Raw genomic sequence first — 20,751 nt, forward strand, 5'->3', positions numbered from 1 at the left:
GATATTAATAATAATAATAATAATAATAATAATAATAATAATAATAATAATAATAATAATAATAATAATTATAATAATTATAATTATAATAATAATAATAATAATAATAATAATTATAATAATAACAATAATAATAACAAATAAATAAAGGCATTATGTGAATAATGTATCTGAAATCATAAAAAATTTCGATAGAAATGTAATCAGAACACCGTTGGCAGAAGAATTGGATGCTGTGCAACGGGGAACCAAATATGACACGATGCTAAGGCATGAATCCCCCCGGAACTAAACAAAGAGAGGGACAGTGTAGCAGGGGCGGACTGGCCCGTCGGCGCGCCATTGCGCCCTCAAACCTGACACCCTTTTTTTTTTTTTTTACCTATTTTTTCCTTTTTGCACATTTTTTTTTTTTAATTTATTTTTTCACCTATTTTCCCCCAAGGTTGGCACCCTCTCGGGGACCCAGTCTGCCCCTGGAGCGTAGCCCTTAAAGAACAATTGAGGCAGTCAGAAGCAAAGGGATGTAAGTGGACATTATCAAGTTTTGAGTAAAACGCGTTTAAAGACAACATCCTAGGTAGGCTTTCATTGGTTTTTTTTCTTTTTTTTTCTAAATTATGCTTAACAGCAGCACCTACCAGTACTCTTTCTTGCCCCAAGACAGAGGTGAGGGTCCCCTACTTTTAGTAGTGGTTATCTCCAAATTTTTAATTTTGCCACTTACATTCTTTTGCTTCTCACTGTATCAATTGTTATATTATTGGCATTAATGTTTTCACACACACACATTAATGCCAGTAATATAACAATTGATACAGTGAGTACATTCATATTTATGTATGATAAGGATAAACGCTCGTTAGGATTTTTGAAATTGGGAAAAAATGATCTTCAGTTTTGAAAAAGTTATCTAAAAGTTAAACCAGCTTCATCAAAGTAACCAAGTAGTGACCACTAAGAATTTAAATCACTTTTCGCAGTATTACTGAAATAGAATGTCACTGGGTATGGCGCATAAAAGTGTTTTCCATATAAATTTCCTCACAAATTTCAGTTCCCATTACTATTGTTTTTATTGATGCAGGGATAGGAGTAATTTAGAGTGGCCAAAATATAGTAAAATCCCATTCATCGAATGCCACTACAGTGAACTATCTGTCTCGACAAATTAAATTTTCAGTGAGGATTTAATTTCCATTACATTGCTTGAACTCCATTACAACGAAATTCCTGTTACAAGGAACAATATTAACACAAACAGAATCAAGTAAAATTATTATTATTATTATTATTTTGACAATAAAGAAGAAAAAACAAGCTCAAATCAACGAAACAATAAATTAGAAACAAACCTTGCAAATACTAATCACATATACACTCTCTCTCTCTCTCTTTCTGTCCGTGGCTGTAAAAGTTACAACCAATTGTAGTCATAACCAAAAGAATTTTAGTTTGAAGTTATATTTGTTTTTTCCCAATAAACTTTCCCATTTATTAGCAATTTTTCAAAGTCACCAGAACAAAATATATGCGGATCAATTTTAAAATGTGACTTCAATTTTTATATCTAAAACGCTCTTTTTGAGCTTTATCTAATTAATTCTAAACGTCAAAGCTCCAAAATTTAAGTTTCATTATCAGTATGCGTGGAGTCCAGCATAAAAATTGATACATCTTTTCGTAGCGATAGGAATACAAATTAGAAACTTCTACTTAATTACACTTGAGGGACATACATTTTGACCAATTAATTCCCATAAATTCACCATAACCGATCGTAGCTTTTGGGGAAAGCAGTTTGACACTACTCTCTTTCAATCTATTCATGTTAAAAGCTGGAAAGTAGACACAAGGGAACTCACGGTAACATATCTCCTATTCAGTATTATTTTATCAGGCTTTTCTACTTTTAGGTCTTATCAGGAAACAATTACTTTAAAATGAAAGAGGCCATGTAACATAATAGCTCGTGTGTCTGTGCACCAGGACTGATAAATGGACGGGACTTCCTATTCGTTTCATATCAAATGCTGGCTACGAGTGAGAATAGATATCATTAGTCAAAATAATTGCCGCCCAAACGAAATATTAGTTTGATGGATCGAGGTGTGAAGTTCTGAGAAAGCTGAGCGGGAGTAAAAAGTTTTCGTGTCAAGTGTCCACCCACTTTGTGAATGAGCCTACGCAGTTTTATGAGTTTTATCAACGAGTATTTTTCAATCGTTATACCGATTTCGGCCGTGAAATCGCATTGTGTTTTCAAATGTTACTTCGAACGCTTTTTCCCTCTTGAAAGGGTTGTTCATCGATTAGTCAATAAAGTCTTGGTCTTAATTGGATATATTTTAGAAGATATTCTTCATAAACAGTGGATAACACTCAAAGGTCCAGTTTTCACCTCTTAATGTAATTGCTAACAACACACGCGATAACTGAAAATGTAACCATTGCTTGTTATGGACTTGATTAAAGTATGCAGTATCATGAATTTAATCTAGCTCAACTGTAACTCCCTGTAGATTTTACAGCAACAACAACAAAGCTCAACATAGAATAATTTTCTTCATAAAGTTATTCTGTTAAAACGTTTTTTTTCCCTTTGAAACTTTCATTAAGTTTTTGAATATTTCATTAAAGTTTCGAAGTTTCATGTAATTAACTTAAAATTCAAATTATTAAACTGATCAACAGAACAGATCTCACATTTATGAAAATTACCTTTTTGCTTATTTAATTATTTGTTTTATAGGGTAGGTACACCAAACCACCGGTATTAAACTTTGCATATATGTGTACGTCTGTAGAGAAAATTTTCTTTAACGAAAATAAAGCACAAACACCGTTTTAATGAAGTGACATTATAAGCACTGAATTTAACAGGACTCACACCAATATTTTGAATGCAAATAAAAATGTTTATTTATCAGGATAAAGCTCAGTTCATAACAATATTTGTTTCAGACTGGAAAAAGCTTAATTTCTCTCTCTCTCTCTCTATTACCGGAAAAAAAAATCTCTGCCAGGAACATTCTTATACCTTAACTGAAAAGCTGAACGAATTTGCACAGCAGTCAACCTAATGAAACATTACAGCTCAGCAGAAGTAGCCTAACGAAAAACAACCTGACACGGCCAAAGAGGACCTCTGGGAAATTTAAGTCCGTCTTACAGAAATGAGGCCTGGCCTCAAAAGGATTTCATTTTTCATTGCATTAAATATGTATGAATAGCTATCAAATGTAAAGAGCGCTTGAACCCGCGCTGTTCCCACGAGACTTCTTGTCAGCGTCAAGGAACTAAGGTCTTGGAACTTCTCTTTAGATTTTGTAATACAGATGGAACAAATATACAGATTCTAGTAATGCATGAGAAAAAAATACAAACGAAGCTTCGGTGGTGTGATATAATTTCGTGAAATTCTCATTTTCTCCCCCATTTTGATTTGTTATGAACAGAGATAATACGTAAGAAATAAATAAATACCTTTGGGAAAGAAGTAAATGCCAATCAACAACGTTTAAAAGCACAAAATTAACAGATTTCGGCATGCACTTGTTTTGGGGTTTCAGGAAACACCTTTTTCAATGCAAAATAGTGAGCTTTTCGATGTAAAGACATCTAGTAAAAAGGCTTTTACTGGATGTCTTTACATCCAAAAGCTCACTATTTTGAATTAAAAAAAAGGTGTTCTCTTTTCCTCCGAAACACGTATATGCAGTAATTTGATAATTTTGTTCGTTAAAAAGCTGATGATTTGCATTTAAAGATAAAAATTGTCCAAGTGCAGAATATTGAATGAATGGTTCTCATTTATTTATATGTTCTCATTTGTGAGATTTTATGTATAAGAGGTAGTCTTAACCATGATTTAGACACCATAGTGATAGCTTCAATGAGATATTATCAGATAAAAGCTATTGCTCGTCTTACAGAGGTTTATACATCACGAGCTGGACATTTTTAGTTTTATAATAAAGCTGAAAACCCCAACCATTGCTCCAAATTCTGTTTTTTATTTCCGAGCGGAAAGGTGAGTGTACTTCATGTAGCAGAAATGTTTGTTGTTTTTTTTAAAATCATTTTTATAATTTGAATTCTTTCGATGTAAAAAAGCTTAATAATTCGGCGAGAGAAAAGTTCTTTTTCATGTTTGAATCAGAATTCATTTATAATTTATAAGTCAATTATTTTTCTCGTAGGAATTCCTTCCACCTACACATATGCACACAAATGTATGAGTTGGGATGTTTACTAGGGATTACTTCTAATGATTTTTGGAAATTTGTTTTCATTGAAAATAAAACTTTTATCATTGACCTTTCTGAGAGGGAAACATTGGACTCTGTTCAATTAAGTACCTATTGTTTTTTGTTCTTGATATCGGTTGAAGTTATATTTGTTCATTATTCATGGTTGAAAGTTTATTAACACTCACAAGACCATCGTTTACCAATATGGTCAATGGTGTCTTCGTAACGTGTTACGACATTTACTCACACACTTATATAAGAGGCATTCAGCTCAATAAAGACTAAATTAAAAACACTATCATTAAGATATTAATGCATTCGACCATTTTTCATTCAAAAATGTTTAAAAACTTTTTTTATGCAACGGTTACTGTTACACAGTCATGTATAGATACTTCTAAGCACTGAACAGATAAAAGTGGCTTAGATTGCTTTTGTGATAGAGTTTGCAGTATATTTCCTGCTGAGACCGTTTCTCAAACGCGAAACGAAGTTTAGGTTTTTCGTCCATTATCGCGCTGAAGACCACATATCTGCATCTAAGGGCCCACATTATCAGTACTTTCCAGAAAGGTGTAAAAACATTTGTCAGGTTTGGACTCGCCCTCTTATAACATTGTAATAACTAAAAAATCGCCATTTTGGGGCCAATGTTAGTCGAGCTTTGAGGTATACAGACATTACGCATTTAAACATAGAATACAGAATTTTCGAAGTAATTGCGACTCACCTCCATTTTGTCCTCCTGTTTTGGAACCACGTCTTGACCTGCGCGTCCGTCATCTTGAGGGTCTTGGCGAGGGAGGCCCGCTCAGCGGAGGCCAAGTACTTTTGTTTGTGGAATCGCTTTTCGAGCTCGCAGATTTGCATCCGTGTGAAGCTTGTCCGAGGCTTCTTTCGCTTCGGAGGCGTTCGGTTCTGGTAGGGGTGACCGATCCGCCGGGGAGGAACTGGGGGCAAACCTGCGCCCAGAGGGAAAGGCACTAGAAATGAATATAAAGAAATAGGTATATTATATTGATAAACATTTCACAGCAATGGAAAAATTGAGTGAACAATATTTACTTGTATCATATCATGTAAAAAACATTTTAAATGCTACTGCAATGAGAATAGTGTGAAGGAGAAGAAATCGGAGGTGCAAAGAATCAACGAATAAGTAATCTGACTACGCAAAATTAAATTTTGAAAGTACATAGCTGTGTTACAAAATGTACGTCCACATTACTTAAAAATGAAAACTTTTTTTTCTCCAGTATGAAGTTAAAAGTTCGCATCTGAATATGTAAGCACTCATACATTCGAAATATGCACATTTAAGGAACTTGAACTTAAAATAATAATAATAATATAATAAAGCAAATAAATATAACTTACCTAAGCCAACATGAAATCGCGATAAAATAAAACAAGACACGATTATTACAAGGAAACAGTTTTGTCATGAATTTCAGAAATTCCCTCTGAAGTGTCAGTATGATAAAATATTAGTGAAAGATAAATTATTTAAAATTAAAATATGGATTTAAAACCGTTTTTAACCTTTATGGCTTATGTACCTCACATTTAAGAGAACCCTTACACCAACCCTGACTTAAGAACCCTGACTTAACACCAACCCTGACAAAAGAGCAATAGCACGTGTGTCCTTCTGAAATATCAATCTTACGTTAAACACGTGTTATGAAATTAAAAGCAATTGATGTAAGATTGACCTTCTAGGCTATACCATCAGAGAAGAATATAGTATAGGGATTTTAAACGAAACCACCTTTTCGGGGCTACATTTGCATAAAATAATAAATCATGGAGGAGGTGTCAGAGCATCCCCAACCCGTCACAGGTATTTGGGCAGCAGGCCAATTTGAGTTCTGACACTTGCTGTCGAACATCACACCACATCACACTCCAGGGTCCCCCGTACCTACCACTATTACTGATTTAACGGGTTGGGTGGGGCCAACGGGTTCCAGTGTTTTGATACAGATCAGAAGCCGAGCACTCCCTAATACAAACAGCGGGCAGTGCACTCGTTGGTTGCTAGATGTCTTGAAAAACTTCGAGAATCGCCCAAAGCCAGAGATCATCAGGATCCCGCTGAAACACATTTTGGGTTACCTAGGCCTCAGTAGGCAGGATATTTTTGAAATTCTCACCTTGCGCACGATTTATTATTATTATTTGGACCTTGTTTGAATTCATCTCGTTGAAAAATCCGCAACAATAACACACTGCTATCAATCTACAACTGGATGAGACTATTGCCAAATCCTTATAAAGTCTAGAATGGTTCATCAAATCGGCAAACCACTTTGATCATGAAAACTTTCTGCCTCATTTAATGCCACGAGGGTGTTCATCAGATGTCTCACCGCTTTCATTTCTTCGCGCTACATGACCGTTTCCCGGTTAGTCCCATTTTCTTACTCTACTCACTACATCAGTAGTTTTAGCTTCATTTTATTTTAGTTTATGCATTTATTTTTCCCTATCATAATTGTACGTGTAATGCATATTATAGAGACATGGTAATGAGTAAAGAAGCGGTTCAAAAGCTATAATCAGTTTAAAGTATGATATTTAAACTCATAGAAATCATCAACTTGCACAAAAAGAAAATGCATTATATGTCAAATCCATGTATGCAATATTTAAATATATAAAAAGAGTGTAGACATAACAACAAAGTTAACGATATTATACTTGTTAATTTTTCTCATTTAACGTATATTGTATAACTTAAGTCATCTGTTTTCACCCACTCAAGGGTTTTCAACGTTCCACTGCGAGTATCTTTCAAAATAGAAATCTTACAGTTCTAATAAAACTTTATAAAATGTCTGTTTGCTAGCGATAAAACTTGTCAGAATTATCAGCCATGAAGCACAAAAATAATAAAAATATAAAAAATATGATAATTTACCAATTCAGTGTTTGAACACATAATAAATTACAATAGCAGAAAATCCGAACAGTTATCACTGTCTCTCCGATAACGTTCCCAATCGATCGAAATGAAAATCATCATAAAGTGTAACGTGAGAGCCGCTTTCCAATTAACCACTACGGCATATGGTTGATTGAAAAACCATACAGTGTGTCGTCAAAAGTCAAGCTTGTTACACATAAATGCGCATGCACCGGCCGAGCTTTTTCTAACCCGCAATAACTTTTGGCTTTCGCTTCAGATTGTACCTAATAGGGCTTGAAGTGAGGGGTTTCATCAGTGGCTACCCAACCATGTAGTCACGCATACGGTTGGCATCACGGGAAAGAGGGAGCGAACAGAAAGGGGTTGGGGAGTCGAAAAGAATCAAGCTTTTGCTTATTTCGTTCAAAATGATGACGATCGTCTACTAGGTGACTACTTAAATAAAGTCAATACCACTGCTCTTCAAGGGCGGATTCAGGGAAGGGTCAAAGGGTCATCTGACCCCCCTGTGGCATGAACTTCATTGTGATGATTATTTCACTTCAGTTTTTTAGATTCGGAAAAATAGTACATGGAGTCAATGTTAACATTTTTTTTTTTTTGCTTTATTCTGTAAGTGTTTTCTTTTCAGCGCGTCATAACTCAAAAGATTGACTGGATTCGTTTACTGGGCCATTTCTATTTTGAGCTTTCTGTTCATTTTTAAAAGTGCAACACATTCAAAACTTACGGTAATGTATCCAACTTTTTTGCTTAAAGTTATATGACTTTGATAAAAATTTAAGGGAATATGATCCATGGCGCAGGTAGCACCATTAAAGAATTTAGGGGGAGGGGTAATTTGAAAGGGTTTTAACATTGTTTGGGGGGTGGGTAGCTTCCTGGCATATGAGGTGGTACGCCATCCCCTTGCTTAAGGCATCCCTGTTTAACTTATACTGTTTTATGTAGAGGTATGACGCTGGCCATTGAAACTTGACCTCCCTTACAAAAATTTCTGGATCCGCCCCTGCTGCTCTTTCGAGGAAAAAAGCAAATAAATAAACAAATATAACAATCCCTCCAATCCCTCTGAGTTGCATAATAATGTGATTGCAGTTTTTTTCTCCAGTACCCAATAAGACACCAATCTTCATTAATCAATCAAAGTAATCCTCAGTAACTGGAGGTCCAAGTAGAAACGGATCAGAGATTATTGAAAGCTTAATTTGGAGGGATTAAAACCAAGACTGGCTTGTGAGGGTGACTCATCCACTACACTTGGGATTGAGAGTAATGAATTCGAATTAATGGCAGGGATTCAAATTATTGAACAAGGAAAATTAATCATAATTACAGCGAAATATAGCTAGTAAGTATTATTGTTAATTTTATTAAAGATTTAGGTTGGCAGTTATAGCAAGTTCGGTTAATTTGGTAACCTGGTTTCATTTACAAGCATAGGGAGCTCAAAACATTAAAGAGCAATTATTTCATTCAATATTCTGTCAAAGTATTGATAGTGAATGTTTTTTTCCGAGAATCTGGAACTTGCTTATTGGATACGAAAGCATTTCGAATTATATTTCTGTCAAAATTGAATGAAGAATATTTTTTACAGTTCTCTACTCTGTTTCTCTGTTTATATAACAACTAAACCTTGAAGTTGAAACTTTTTAAAGCAGAACTAGTTTTTTAGTAAACATTTAGGAATCAAATTTTACATAGCCGTAACTCCAACTTACGGAATGAGGAGTTAGGACAATAGAACTCTCACTGAAAAAAGGTCAAAGAAAATATTTTGCTTATTATAAAAATATTTTTTAATCAAATTTTGAAAAGTATTTAAATTTTTTTCATGAAGAATTCCGTAGCTTTTGCGATATCAATTTTAGTCCAGTACTTAAAGCAATATTTGAAAGAAAAACATAGGAGAAACATTCCTAATGCTTCTTTAAATCGTCTTCCTTTCCCTTCTCCATTCCTTCCACGTACGCTGCAATCAATAATGTTACAGATTCCAGCATTCCATAAGAAAATTCACTTTACTTTCCAAAAAAAAAAAAAAAAAAAAACGCGTTATTTTCGGCTCTTTATTTTAAAAATCATACCGATGTAATGACAGAAGAAGCTTATTGAATCAATTGGTGGTAACCAAGCTCATCTTCAAAAGTGAATTGTCACTTAACTTGTGGGCTCCAGAGATGTCTTTTAAATCCTTCTAACAAAATGACCTTGTTTACCAACACCGAATGTGCTTTTAACGTAATTGAATTTGTCTATAGAGCAAACTGGTTTTTTTTCGTACGATAGCGTTTGGAAGGTGATTTTATCTGTCGCCCGAAGACTGGATTTGTGTTTTGTTGCTGTTTTGAAAAAGATCAAGAAAATGTTGGACGCAGAAAATAGTTCCGCTAATGGTTTAAGGAAGGAAAAAATAAGTATACGAAAAAATAGATTCCAGTAAGGGTAAGGCTATGACTCAAGTTACTTACTCCCGACAAAACTGATATCGCCTGCCGACAGATACTGTAAGAAATGACTGAAAAGACAAAACGTTCCGAATATATTATGGTATACTATCTCGAATTCCGAAGGACTAATTGACACAAGATTTCCAAGATTTTTACGGGAATGGTTCGAGTAATAATCCTTCCTTTGAATTTGAGTTAGCTTTTTTCAATAGTCACAAAAAAAAAGAAAAAAAATCGATAGTTTTTTGGAAGTTTTTTTCCTAAAAAAGCTACTTAACATAGGAAAATATTTTAGAATGCTTTTCTTAGTTTTAATCAACAGTTATTAATTAACTTACATAAGACATAGTTTGAAAATTTTTCTACAAGAGTAGTGTTGCATTTTCTTATTTATTCGTTGTTAATTTCTAATTCTACTGCCTGATCTTTCCTGGCTTTCAACATTAGATGCACCTATTCGTGAATATGCTATCCAAAAAAGAGCAAAAACTTTTTTTTTTGTGACAAATTATTATCAAGAGAAATACTTTAATTAAAATTAACAATAAAAATTAAAAGAAAAAATTCGACCAAAGCAATGCAAGCTAATTTATTAGTGTACCAACTGAGGACTTTTAACTGCAGCTCTCTCTCTCTCTCTCTCTATCTTTCATTCAGCTAAAACACTAAGGTAGTTCAAATATTCCTTTTTGATAGTTAAAGCGCTTATTCTCAAGAAAAATATATTCGTTTAGTTCAAAGGAAAACTAATATCAATATGTAAATGATTTCAGAGTCATTAATTGCTCAGGCATTGCATTCACACATTGCATTGCATGTACAGGCATTGCATGCACATCATTAATTTCTAATTATCAAAGCCTAAAATAGGAAAAAAAATCAAGCAGAGTTTTTTCAACAAGCAGTGAAATGTAGAATTGAATTTTAACAAAAATTCCTCGCAGAATAGAACTTTGCAATTAACTAGTAAAATGTACAAATAAACCAAGTGTAAGCTTTCATATAAATTTAAAAAAGGGCTTTTGATTTCCAGAAAATATGCAAACCTTGGAACCGCTTCATTTCGTTTAAAAAAATTCAATTTTCATCGTTGCTAAATAAAATAAATACGAATCTTAAAAATTAATAATTAAAAAGAAATATTTACACCACAATACCCACTTGCTTCAAGAGAAAAAAGACGTTGGCAACTCTTTTTTCATATGAAAAATAAATAGCTTTACGTTTTATACCGCTGTATATATCAAAATCTTACTTTGGACTTCAGTTTTAGGAGACATTTATCCCTCTCCCCTCCCCCTAACCTCCAGAAATTATAATGTAACTTTAGAGGGGAGATAAAAAGTTTTCATCTTTTTAGTCATTTAAATCAGTTGTAATTTGAAGTTATCAATATTTCATGGGGTATGAATACCTTTTCTAACACTTAGAAACATTAATATTTAATTCATAATCAATGGGATCACTAGTAAAAACATCTATAAAGTTTTGCTACGGACAGAATATCACAAAATATGTTCCTATTCCTATGATATCTACATACACTTAAACCTTTCCCTGAAACCACAATTTTTTATGACTCGTAACAGAAATATATAAAGTAATTGTTGAAAACATATAAATGTATGAATTAAAACTAATAATTTTAAACTACTGTAAATCATTTAAGTTTTGTTAGAAAATTATTATTTTTTAAATACTAAGTCAAATATTGTCGAATGACTTGGGAAAAATGGCGGAAAAGAATTAGTATTCAAGCTGTTATACCAGGACTTGTAATATGCTTATGTGTGGAAAAAGCTTAAATAAATAAATTAAGACTTATAATTTTAAAATAATGGAAATGATTAAATTTTTGATTAGGAATTATTATTATTATTATTATTATTATTATTATTTTAATGTTAAGTCAAATATTAGGGAATGACTCGTTAAAAATGGGAGAAAGATTTAGTATTCACGCTGGAAAAAAAAGGGCTTTTGAAAATACTTAATGACAAGCTTTCGTTTTAATCCATTTTTCTAGAGAGAGGGAAAGGTTGAACTCGGAAGTCGAGTAATTTCTATTCATATCCAGGAAAATAAAGTTTTAAAAGTTGAATGGACTCTTTGGGCAACTTCAGTAATTTTCGTTCACTTTAAAGTTAATTTTTTTCATCTAGGTATAATGTTATATGTTTTTAAAAAGATATCATTCCTTTTTGAAAACAGGCGCTTTGCTGGTTCCCCTACTTTTCGCAGACATGAAATTTCCTTTCTCCCTGTTTTTCAGTTTTTACCTTACTTTTTGATATACATAAAGGTGGAGGAAATTTTAAATGTCAACGAAAGCGTAGGGTAAACCCTCGCATTGTTAACTAATATTTTTTTGCGAATAAATAACGAATAACGAATAAACACCTTTGTGTCCGAAAATTAAATGAATGAGCTACCATAGTTTTAATGTGCAAAAATTGCAAACTACTGCAGACACGTGTTTCGGGGTTACAAGGAACCACTTTTTGAATGCAAAGAAGTCTGAGATTTTTGTATGGAAAGTCATCCGAGAAAAGCCTCATATTTTGTTATCCTTCATTTTTTGTCAGTTTCATTCCTTAACAGTAATTTTGTTTATTCAGGGTTTACTACTATCATTACTTTTGTTATTACTACATTTGCTTTTATGGATATCACTGTCTTTAGTTTACTTATACTTTCTTGAACAATCTGATTAAAGTATACGCCAAGTACTACCCTATCTAGATTGAAAATATGATAAAATTAGCAAGTGTGGCAAAATAGCATTTAAATGGTATTGTTTGTTAATTTTTGCATTTATAACTTTGCATAACCCTTCAGTCATTTATGAGAATTTTCTTTTTTGATTAAGAAAATTTTAAAAAATATCTTTTGTTAAAAAATAACATCTCAAATAAACAGCTTACCTTTGTGCGCAAAGTTACTACCGTAAAATGTTTGCCGAAGAAAAGATATAATAGTATTTTTCAAGCTTATTTTTACAAAATGCAACATCTTTATTTCTTCCGAATATTTTGTTTTACTTGAAACTTTTGTCTAAAGAAACTACCATCAGAAGCTTAGTGAAAGAAAAATCCATTTATTATCGTGTGTGGATATAATACACTTCCTTGATAAACCATTTTCACTGTACATTTTAAAAGATGTGTTATGCTGAAAAAGCAATGATAAATGACGCCTTATAATTACAACAAAAATATCACTGCGTGCATACTGATTGCAATTTCATACATTCCGCAGCATTTGAAATTCATTGCTGTGTAAATTGCAGCACATGAAATTAAATCTGGTTTAAGGTAGGTTCATGTAGAATAAAACAGCTAAATACCCTAATGTGCAAGTGGTAATTTATGACATTTTTAGGAAAGAGTTACGTGCAATGTCCCTTTAGCTAATTTCAGAAATCGATTTCTATTTTCAAACTTTGATTATTAAAATCAAGAATTCTAACATAATGCGCTTTCCACAATAATCTGTGCTAGTCATAAAAAGTAATATACAAAGAACAAGTAACATTAAACTGAATAAAAACAGGCATTTATCAAAAAAGAAGAAAAAAAAGTAATGAAATAAGTATTCAAAATTTTCTAGTCTGAAACACAGCGGATTTTATTTATTTTAATAGAAAAACTATGGACACAATTTTTTTTTCAAATATTACTAAAAAAAATTTAATTTTAAATATTTAAAATATTTTTTTTCTTTTTTACAGATTTTGAGTTATGTGGATAAATCTTTGAATTTGGTAAAGCGCTTCAAAACTTTTACGTCGAGCACATTTCAAAATTAAAACTAAATAATTCCGTGCTATTTCAACTTCTCGAAGTACCTAATTTCATTTTAACTTTCATAACAGTCCATTAACTTACTCATATCCTATTCACGGGTAATCTCGCAATTAAAGCAAATATTATGACACTCTTTCTGGCAACATCACCAAACAAGCATGAATATCCTTAAATACTGAGCTCGGTGATGCAAAGAATCAAGATTTTTACTCGACTCTTATAGTTAGAAACATATAATTCTGCCATTTAATATTCGTGAGAGTAAGAAGTTTAAGTACAGAGTAAAATTCTAGTTTAAACAGTCATGCACAAGTCCTACGTCATGGAAATAAGTCACTTAAGATGGGTTAGGTGTTTTGGGTTTTGAAGCTTCTATTTTATGAGCGTTCTATTATTTGAGGATTCTATAATTATCATCGTAATGCAACGATGTTGCTGGAAGTCGTAAAATTTATTTACCTATATTTATACCTATTTTTCTTTCTAGTTTTATCAATATATATCCGTCTGTATCAAAAAATAAATAAATAATAAATGAATGTAATAAATAAGTAAATAAAAAGAGTGAAAATTTCAGAAAAAACTTAGTTTCCAAATAGTTGCACCGCTATATTCCTAGCACATTGCACAGCAATGTATAATTTATATCTAACCCTGCACTGAAATCTTATGGAAATTTTTATCGTCATACTTTCTTAACAATTAAATGGCTGTAAAAATCAAGTTTCGCTTTTTACAACAATATTGACGCAACAGTCAGCTCCGGAATTGTTGGATGAAACGTTGTGAAAACCACATGAAATATTAATTTTTTCCCCACTTAACTTATCAAAATGTGCACTTCGTATCTATATACCAAATTTCATGCTTCTAGGTCTTACCGTTTTCCTGGGAAGTGAGCCATACACAAACAAACATCTTATTTTATGAACTGTAATAGATAAATACGAATGCTGTATTTATTAAACTTTTCATTTTATTATTTGTTTACTCACAAAAACAATAACTACTTGGAAAGAGCTGGTACTTTACATAAAAAAAAATTGGAATGTACCACTAAAATACACAACTAAGAGTATATAAAAGTAAAAACCGCCCTCCCTGTCTAGTGGTCAGAGGAATTTGACTGCGATGGGGAGGTCCCGGGTTCGAACCCAGCTCGGGCATGGATGTACTTCCTCTCTCGTCCTTTCTTTGTGTGAATGTGTTGTTATGCTGTGTTGCCTACTCTATAAACGGGTCCTTATGGCATATGTGTACTGTGGAAGTCGGTCTTCACACCAAATTATGGTACAGTTGGAAAAGGTGAAGCAGCGCGCACCAAATTGCCAGCCTGGCTGGCACACGACAACAACAAGAACAAAGGTATAAAAGAGAGTATTTGAATGACTTACGAAGAGTTGTTATAAAAGCTAATAAAAGTATGGAGAATTAGCCAATATTTCAGAAGTATAGTTTTACACTATAAAAGGCGAAAGCCATTAAGAACAAATACTATACATACATACATACAAATTTCACTCAAGCTAACAGCAAAAAATACTTTTAATTTTACTTTTCAAATCGAGATTGTTGAAATTAAGTGAAGGTAGAAGATATTACAAATGTTTTCTTATTATCTCTTATTTCGTACAATTTTAATTAAAGTTCAAGCAAAGAATGTTTTCATTTCTGCATGGAGATGGAAAAAATTTGTTGCAAATGTATTATGTCATTGCATTTAGCAAAGATATTATCTATGCATAAATGCAATACATGTAAATTGCAATAAATGTAACAAGAAGTTTCTTTCAATTTTACTTATCTTTAAAAGAAATCAAAGTAAAGCAAATGGTGATAATTTTACCGAGTATTCGGACAAAATTTCACGAATAGAGAATATTTTGGGAGGTCACCGTGACTTCCTATCGGGGTGCCTATGTCGTCATTTGAATATGCTACCTGGCACTCGTTTTAAAAATAATTTCGTCAATTAAGTTCCACTCTCATTGAAATTTTCATATACCGCGCAAAAAAAAAAAAAAAATTCCGCACCAAAAAAAAAAAAAAAGATCGCACAAAAACAGGTTTGAGTGTACTACTATGCATTCAATGCGGCTTCATTTATTATCATAAAATGCTTGAACATTGACGATAAGGGTGTGCTTTCGGATAGGACAAAAACTGACGTTTTTACTGCGGCATCGGAGTCGGGCTGATTTTTGGGTAAAATAGTTGGAGTCGGAGTCGGGATTCAATGGTTTTCCAGTTCAAAGAGGCGGAATCGGAGACGGTTATTTTCCCTCAAAGTCTGCAACTCTGCCAGTGCTTCGCGGCCTTAGTTTTCACACTATCAATTTTTTTTATTCTTGATAACAAAATTCCACGGTAAGACTAAAAAACTTGAATTTCTTCACAGATAATCATGGGGTTGTTTGCATCAGTCAAAGGTACTACTTTTAGTCCAACTAACTACTTTTAGTCCAGTTTTTTTCAACCAAGTTGATTAAATGAATAATAATAATTTTAAAAAAACGTGGAACGAGGATTTTTTTTTCAAAACTTTAAATTTTAATTATATTTTTTAAATGTCCGCTTTTTCAAATAAGGCATGGGCTTTATGACATCACAAGAGATGATCTGTAACGCTCATTCCACTGTCGCATTGAATGTTTACGCTTGCTGTGTACCGCGTTTCCAAGTTATGATAATTCTGAAGTAAATTAAATATTGCGCTCTACGCTTGCTGTTAACTACATCGTTGCCAACGCAAGTGAGTAAAGACGCGTTTAAATATTGCGCTCTGCGCTATTGCCTCAGTGAATGGCATTTCATCACTTGTGATGTCATTCGCAGAAGCATAAAAAAAGGAAACTGAATCAGCGCAACGATTAATTATTTTGTTTAATATTAAACTTTGTCAAATTATTTAAAAAGTGATCGAATCCTACGTTTTTAAGCATGCTCTTTCAGAAAAAAATACTTCTAAAATTTCGGAAACGACCGCATTATTAAAATTTGAATATATTTTTAAAAACTGCCTAGTTAGTTATGCAAAAAAATGCTTCTAACTAATCAACACATCTCGTTTTAGTTGTTACAATATCGTTTCATATAATGTCTAAAATTTCATATATAAACATAATTTTCTATCTCACTGAAAATATTCACAATGGCAAAATAATTCGGGCAAAAATGCGCAAGAGAAATTATTTCACGAAAACCTTTTAAGAGTCAGCTATCTTATCATCCAGCAGTCAAACAAAATAAAACACGTTTTCTTCCATATTATATCTAAAAACATTAACGCTTCTTTCTCTTTGATACGGACGATGTGTTAACCTTAGAGCACGGAATATTCTGCATGATACCTCCCATAAACGAAGATAAATGAACATAAAATCGGAGCTAAATAGTCCAGAAAGTAAACGCTCTTTCTTTACAACGCCGCGATTTTGTCGCAGAAAGTAACTTTACGACCGCCTGTAGGCAAAGTGTTTTCGTTTGAGATGGGTTTTTAATAGATTATTGTCATTTTGGTCAATGAAACGCGCTGGGTAGTTACTTTTATCAGCTATCAAGCTTCGGTTAAAACGTGTTTTTTGGATTAGAGTTTACGACTCGTATAAACCTAGAATATCTACTGTCAATAACGGTCGCCACTTTCTTTGTTCCGCTGGTTTTGAAAGAATGCTAAAATTGATTAAGCACTTAGCGAAAATAAAATACATATGATGTTTCAAGATTTTATTGCTTTAAGGAGAAATGCTCGGTACAGTTACTTTTAAGATATCCGAACGACATGTTCGAGTCTATTTGCAACAAAAAGATTGAATTAAAAAATTGAGTGGGAAATTGCTCAGAATGAAAGCTCACCACTTTTTAAAATACAGTTTAACACTCTTATTACGATCCCGTTTAATACGAAATGGCGGCTTAAACCAATATTTTGTTCGTTAAGTTTGGTTTGCTATCTAATTAGGGGAAGGTTGCCGCCAATGAACCGGTTCCATTACCAGACCGCGAAGATATTTCCCGTACCAGAGTTTGTGCAGTCGCGTTATCAGTTTTAGTACCTTCCTTTGTCTGAAAACAGTCTACTGCAGAGTCGTCAAGTAGCTAAACTTATTTAATCATATTTTTAGTCGGCCAGAAATGATTTCTAACATTATCTTACCAATTATTGAGATTTTCATTTAGTTAGAACATGCTTTGAATATCACTGATCATTTAAACGTGAATATTGGCTTAAAAGAGTGCCTTTTCAAGTACAATTCCTCATACTTCATTTTTCATCATCTGCAAGAATATTCAAAATGACGTAGTTGCTATAATTGGACCACTAGGTGTTTCCATGAATGGACAACCTGACAAAGTCTTTCAGTCATGGAAAATCTCAAATATTGCTGTAACTTCAGCTCCATTTCCTTTGAAAATTGCTCAAGTATTTAAAAAAATATATAACAATGAAAAAATAATCTCAGTAATTCATGAAAACTTTTAAACTTTATTATAATTTCAAGGTAAATGTTTTTATAAAATTGATTAAAAATTTAAAACATAATAATACAGTTTCAAATACTTTTGCTGTTTCAATAAAATGCAAAAATTAGTAAAATAATTATGGCCAGTGGACAAGTGAGAGCATGTAACGAGCTACAGTAGCTTACAGAAATGGTGGTATGGACCTTAACGAAGTCTGCCGACAATATAGAGTCCTGAACATAGACATGGGAACCGGTTTCCATGTCTATGGTCCTGAAAGCTACTTTAAACAATCGCATGGAAAATAAAACCGGTTTATTGTTACCTTAGACATTTATTTAAAAATGTAAGAGATAAGCCCTACGAAATAGGAGTTCTGATTAGTGAATCATATTTTGAAACTAGAGAAGTGGTTTTTGGAATTACTTCCGAAAAATTGGGGAATTGGCCTTCCAGGAGACTGAGAAATATAACATGTCTCACAGATTTATTTAAGACAAAAAGTCTGTTAATACTATAGTCTCTGGTAGTTTGAGACTTAAGCTTCTGGTTTCAGTAATGAAATGGTCAAAAATGTTCTCTGACATTTTAGAGAGCAAGTACAAACTTGCGTCAAACGAAAATTTTCAAAATTGATTTAACAAAATTCTCAACAGTTCAAAAGAGCTTGAAAAGATATTAGCTAAAAACAGTGTTGCAGAGGTTGGGAAAATATCAAGTGGCGAACGAGGTGTGATGATAGCAGCTGTGTGTTGTGTGACTGCTGGGGTTTTTTTATGTTTCTCTTATCCGAAAATAAAACATTTTAGGGAAAAAATCTCTTTTTCTGTAACTTATTGTTATTTATAGTGTTTATTGATAACCTGTTATAAATATTTGTAAGTTACGCATTGATTTTTTAATTTGCGAATGCGGTCCATCGATGCAAACTCGATGGTTCATCCATAGCAACTGGTAGCCATTGATGGACCACATGCTAAAATATTTATTTTTAATTTTCATTTTTTACGGTGCATATTTATCATGAAAGTGAATATTATTATTGAAAAGAGAAATTTACTAAGAAATTGTTCTTATAATTGACATGAAATTTGAGTTGGATTTCCTTTTTTAAAAAATCGAAAACTGTTATGTGGTTTATTGATGATAACCTTCCGCTACATTAAAAATTTCACGCATAATACGTATGCATTAAATTGAAAGTCTAGGCTAAAACGAGCAAAAATTTCTGACCCCTTACTTAAAATGTTCGTGGTTGAATACTGTGATTTTTTTTTTTTTTTTAAGAAATTATTCATCATTTTGTGAGGCAGTAGAAGACCCATTGTGTAAAGAGGAGAAAATATTAAGTATTTTACATCTTTACTAATAATAAAGCTGAAAGTCTCTCTGTCTGGATGTCAAGAGGATGTCTGGATGTCAGAAGGATGTCTGGATGTCCGGAGGATGTCTGGATCTCTGTGACGCGCATAGCGCCTAGACCGTTCGGCGATTTTCATGAAATTTGGTACAAAGTTAGTTTGTAGCATAGGGTGTGCACCTCGAAGCGATTTTTCGAAAATTCGATGTGGTTCTTTTTCTATTCCAATTTTAAGAACAAAACTATCATAAGATGGACGAGTAAATTACGAAATTATCATAACGTGGAACCGTAACATGGGCACAAGCCAATTGGCGAGATACGAAATTATCATAACGTGGAACCGTAACATGGGTACAGGCCAATTGGCGAGAAAATTCACCATACATTATTTGTAAATATACAGGCGAACCAAAAGACCTTTTAATTTTTCTATTACGGGCAAAGCCGTGCGGGCACCACTAGTAGGAAATAAAGCCCGTACATTTGTTTATCTGCGGACATTTGAATTTTCTCGAACTTCCATTGTGGATTACAACTTATTCCGCGATTGTTGATTATCATTTTCCTTTTTCAATATTTTCCAAAAGCATTCATTTATAGGAAATTTTTTTTTCTGAATGTGCTAATGTATTTAGATTACAATGTGTGTATTTGTATTAATGATTTTTAAATATAGGTAAGCATTTCTTCGTTTTTTCACAGTATCATTCATTCACGGTTGTAACGAATAACAACTAATACGAACAAATTCGTGGATTTTTGACATTTCCGATTAACTAAGTTCAATTGTACTTTTCGCGAATTTTCTCTCGTATTTTTTAAAAGAGGTCTTTTAAATTCGACTTTGTACTCAAGATTTATCATGGTTTCGATTGATGTCATTAATTTATATGCCCTAAAAACATAAATCGGGATTATTTATTTATTTATTTATTATTATTATTATTATTATTATTATTATCATTTGAAATACCCAAGTTTGCCGAATGAGCTAAAGGAAAGAAATTCTGCTGCTAAAGAAATGCCAAAGAATGTGTTAAAGAAAAAAAAAATGTGCTAAAAATGCTAAGAATGCAAAATGGTAAAGAAATAAAATTCTCTACATATCCAGATATTAAAATCGAATTTATCTCTTCATTTATTAATTAACAAATAAAAAACTTTTATTCATTATTAAAAAGAAAGAAAAAATTTAAAAATCAGTTTGCATTTGATAGAAAAATAAACAGTATTACAAGAGCTCTATTCAAAACGAGAAAAATATAAAATGATGCAAGTCAGAAATTCTGTTTTCTCGGATAATTATATGATGCCGTCATTATTAATCTCTTCTTTCATACTGAAAAAAAAATGTAATAAAAAAACTCATTCAGCGTTAGTTATACTGTACATACAATGAAAAGGAATTAAATATTTTCTTAGAAGGTTTTTATACTGTGGAATGTAATTTCTTTTCCTTTAAATTTCGATGCATTGAAAC

General features: G+C 32.5%; 1 protein-coding gene across 1 annotated transcript in view; it reads right to left on the bottom strand.

The window, feature by feature from the left end:
• Positions 1-20,751, bottom strand: part of LOC129221972 (homeobox protein HMX1-like) — a 60,119-nt gene that overhangs the window by 29,298 nt on the left and 10,070 nt on the right. Inside the window, exon 2 of the mRNA XM_054856381.1 lies at positions 4,984-5,236. Within this exon, the coding sequence (XP_054712356.1) occupies positions 4,984-5,236 (253 nt within the window). The remainder of the gene's footprint in view (positions 1-4,983; positions 5,237-20,751) is intronic.

Source organism: Uloborus diversus, chromosome 1, assembly GCF_026930045.1.
Source record: "Uloborus diversus isolate 005 chromosome 1, Udiv.v.3.1, whole genome shotgun sequence".
Taxonomy (NCBI): domain Eukaryota; kingdom Metazoa; phylum Arthropoda; class Arachnida; order Araneae; family Uloboridae; genus Uloborus; species Uloborus diversus.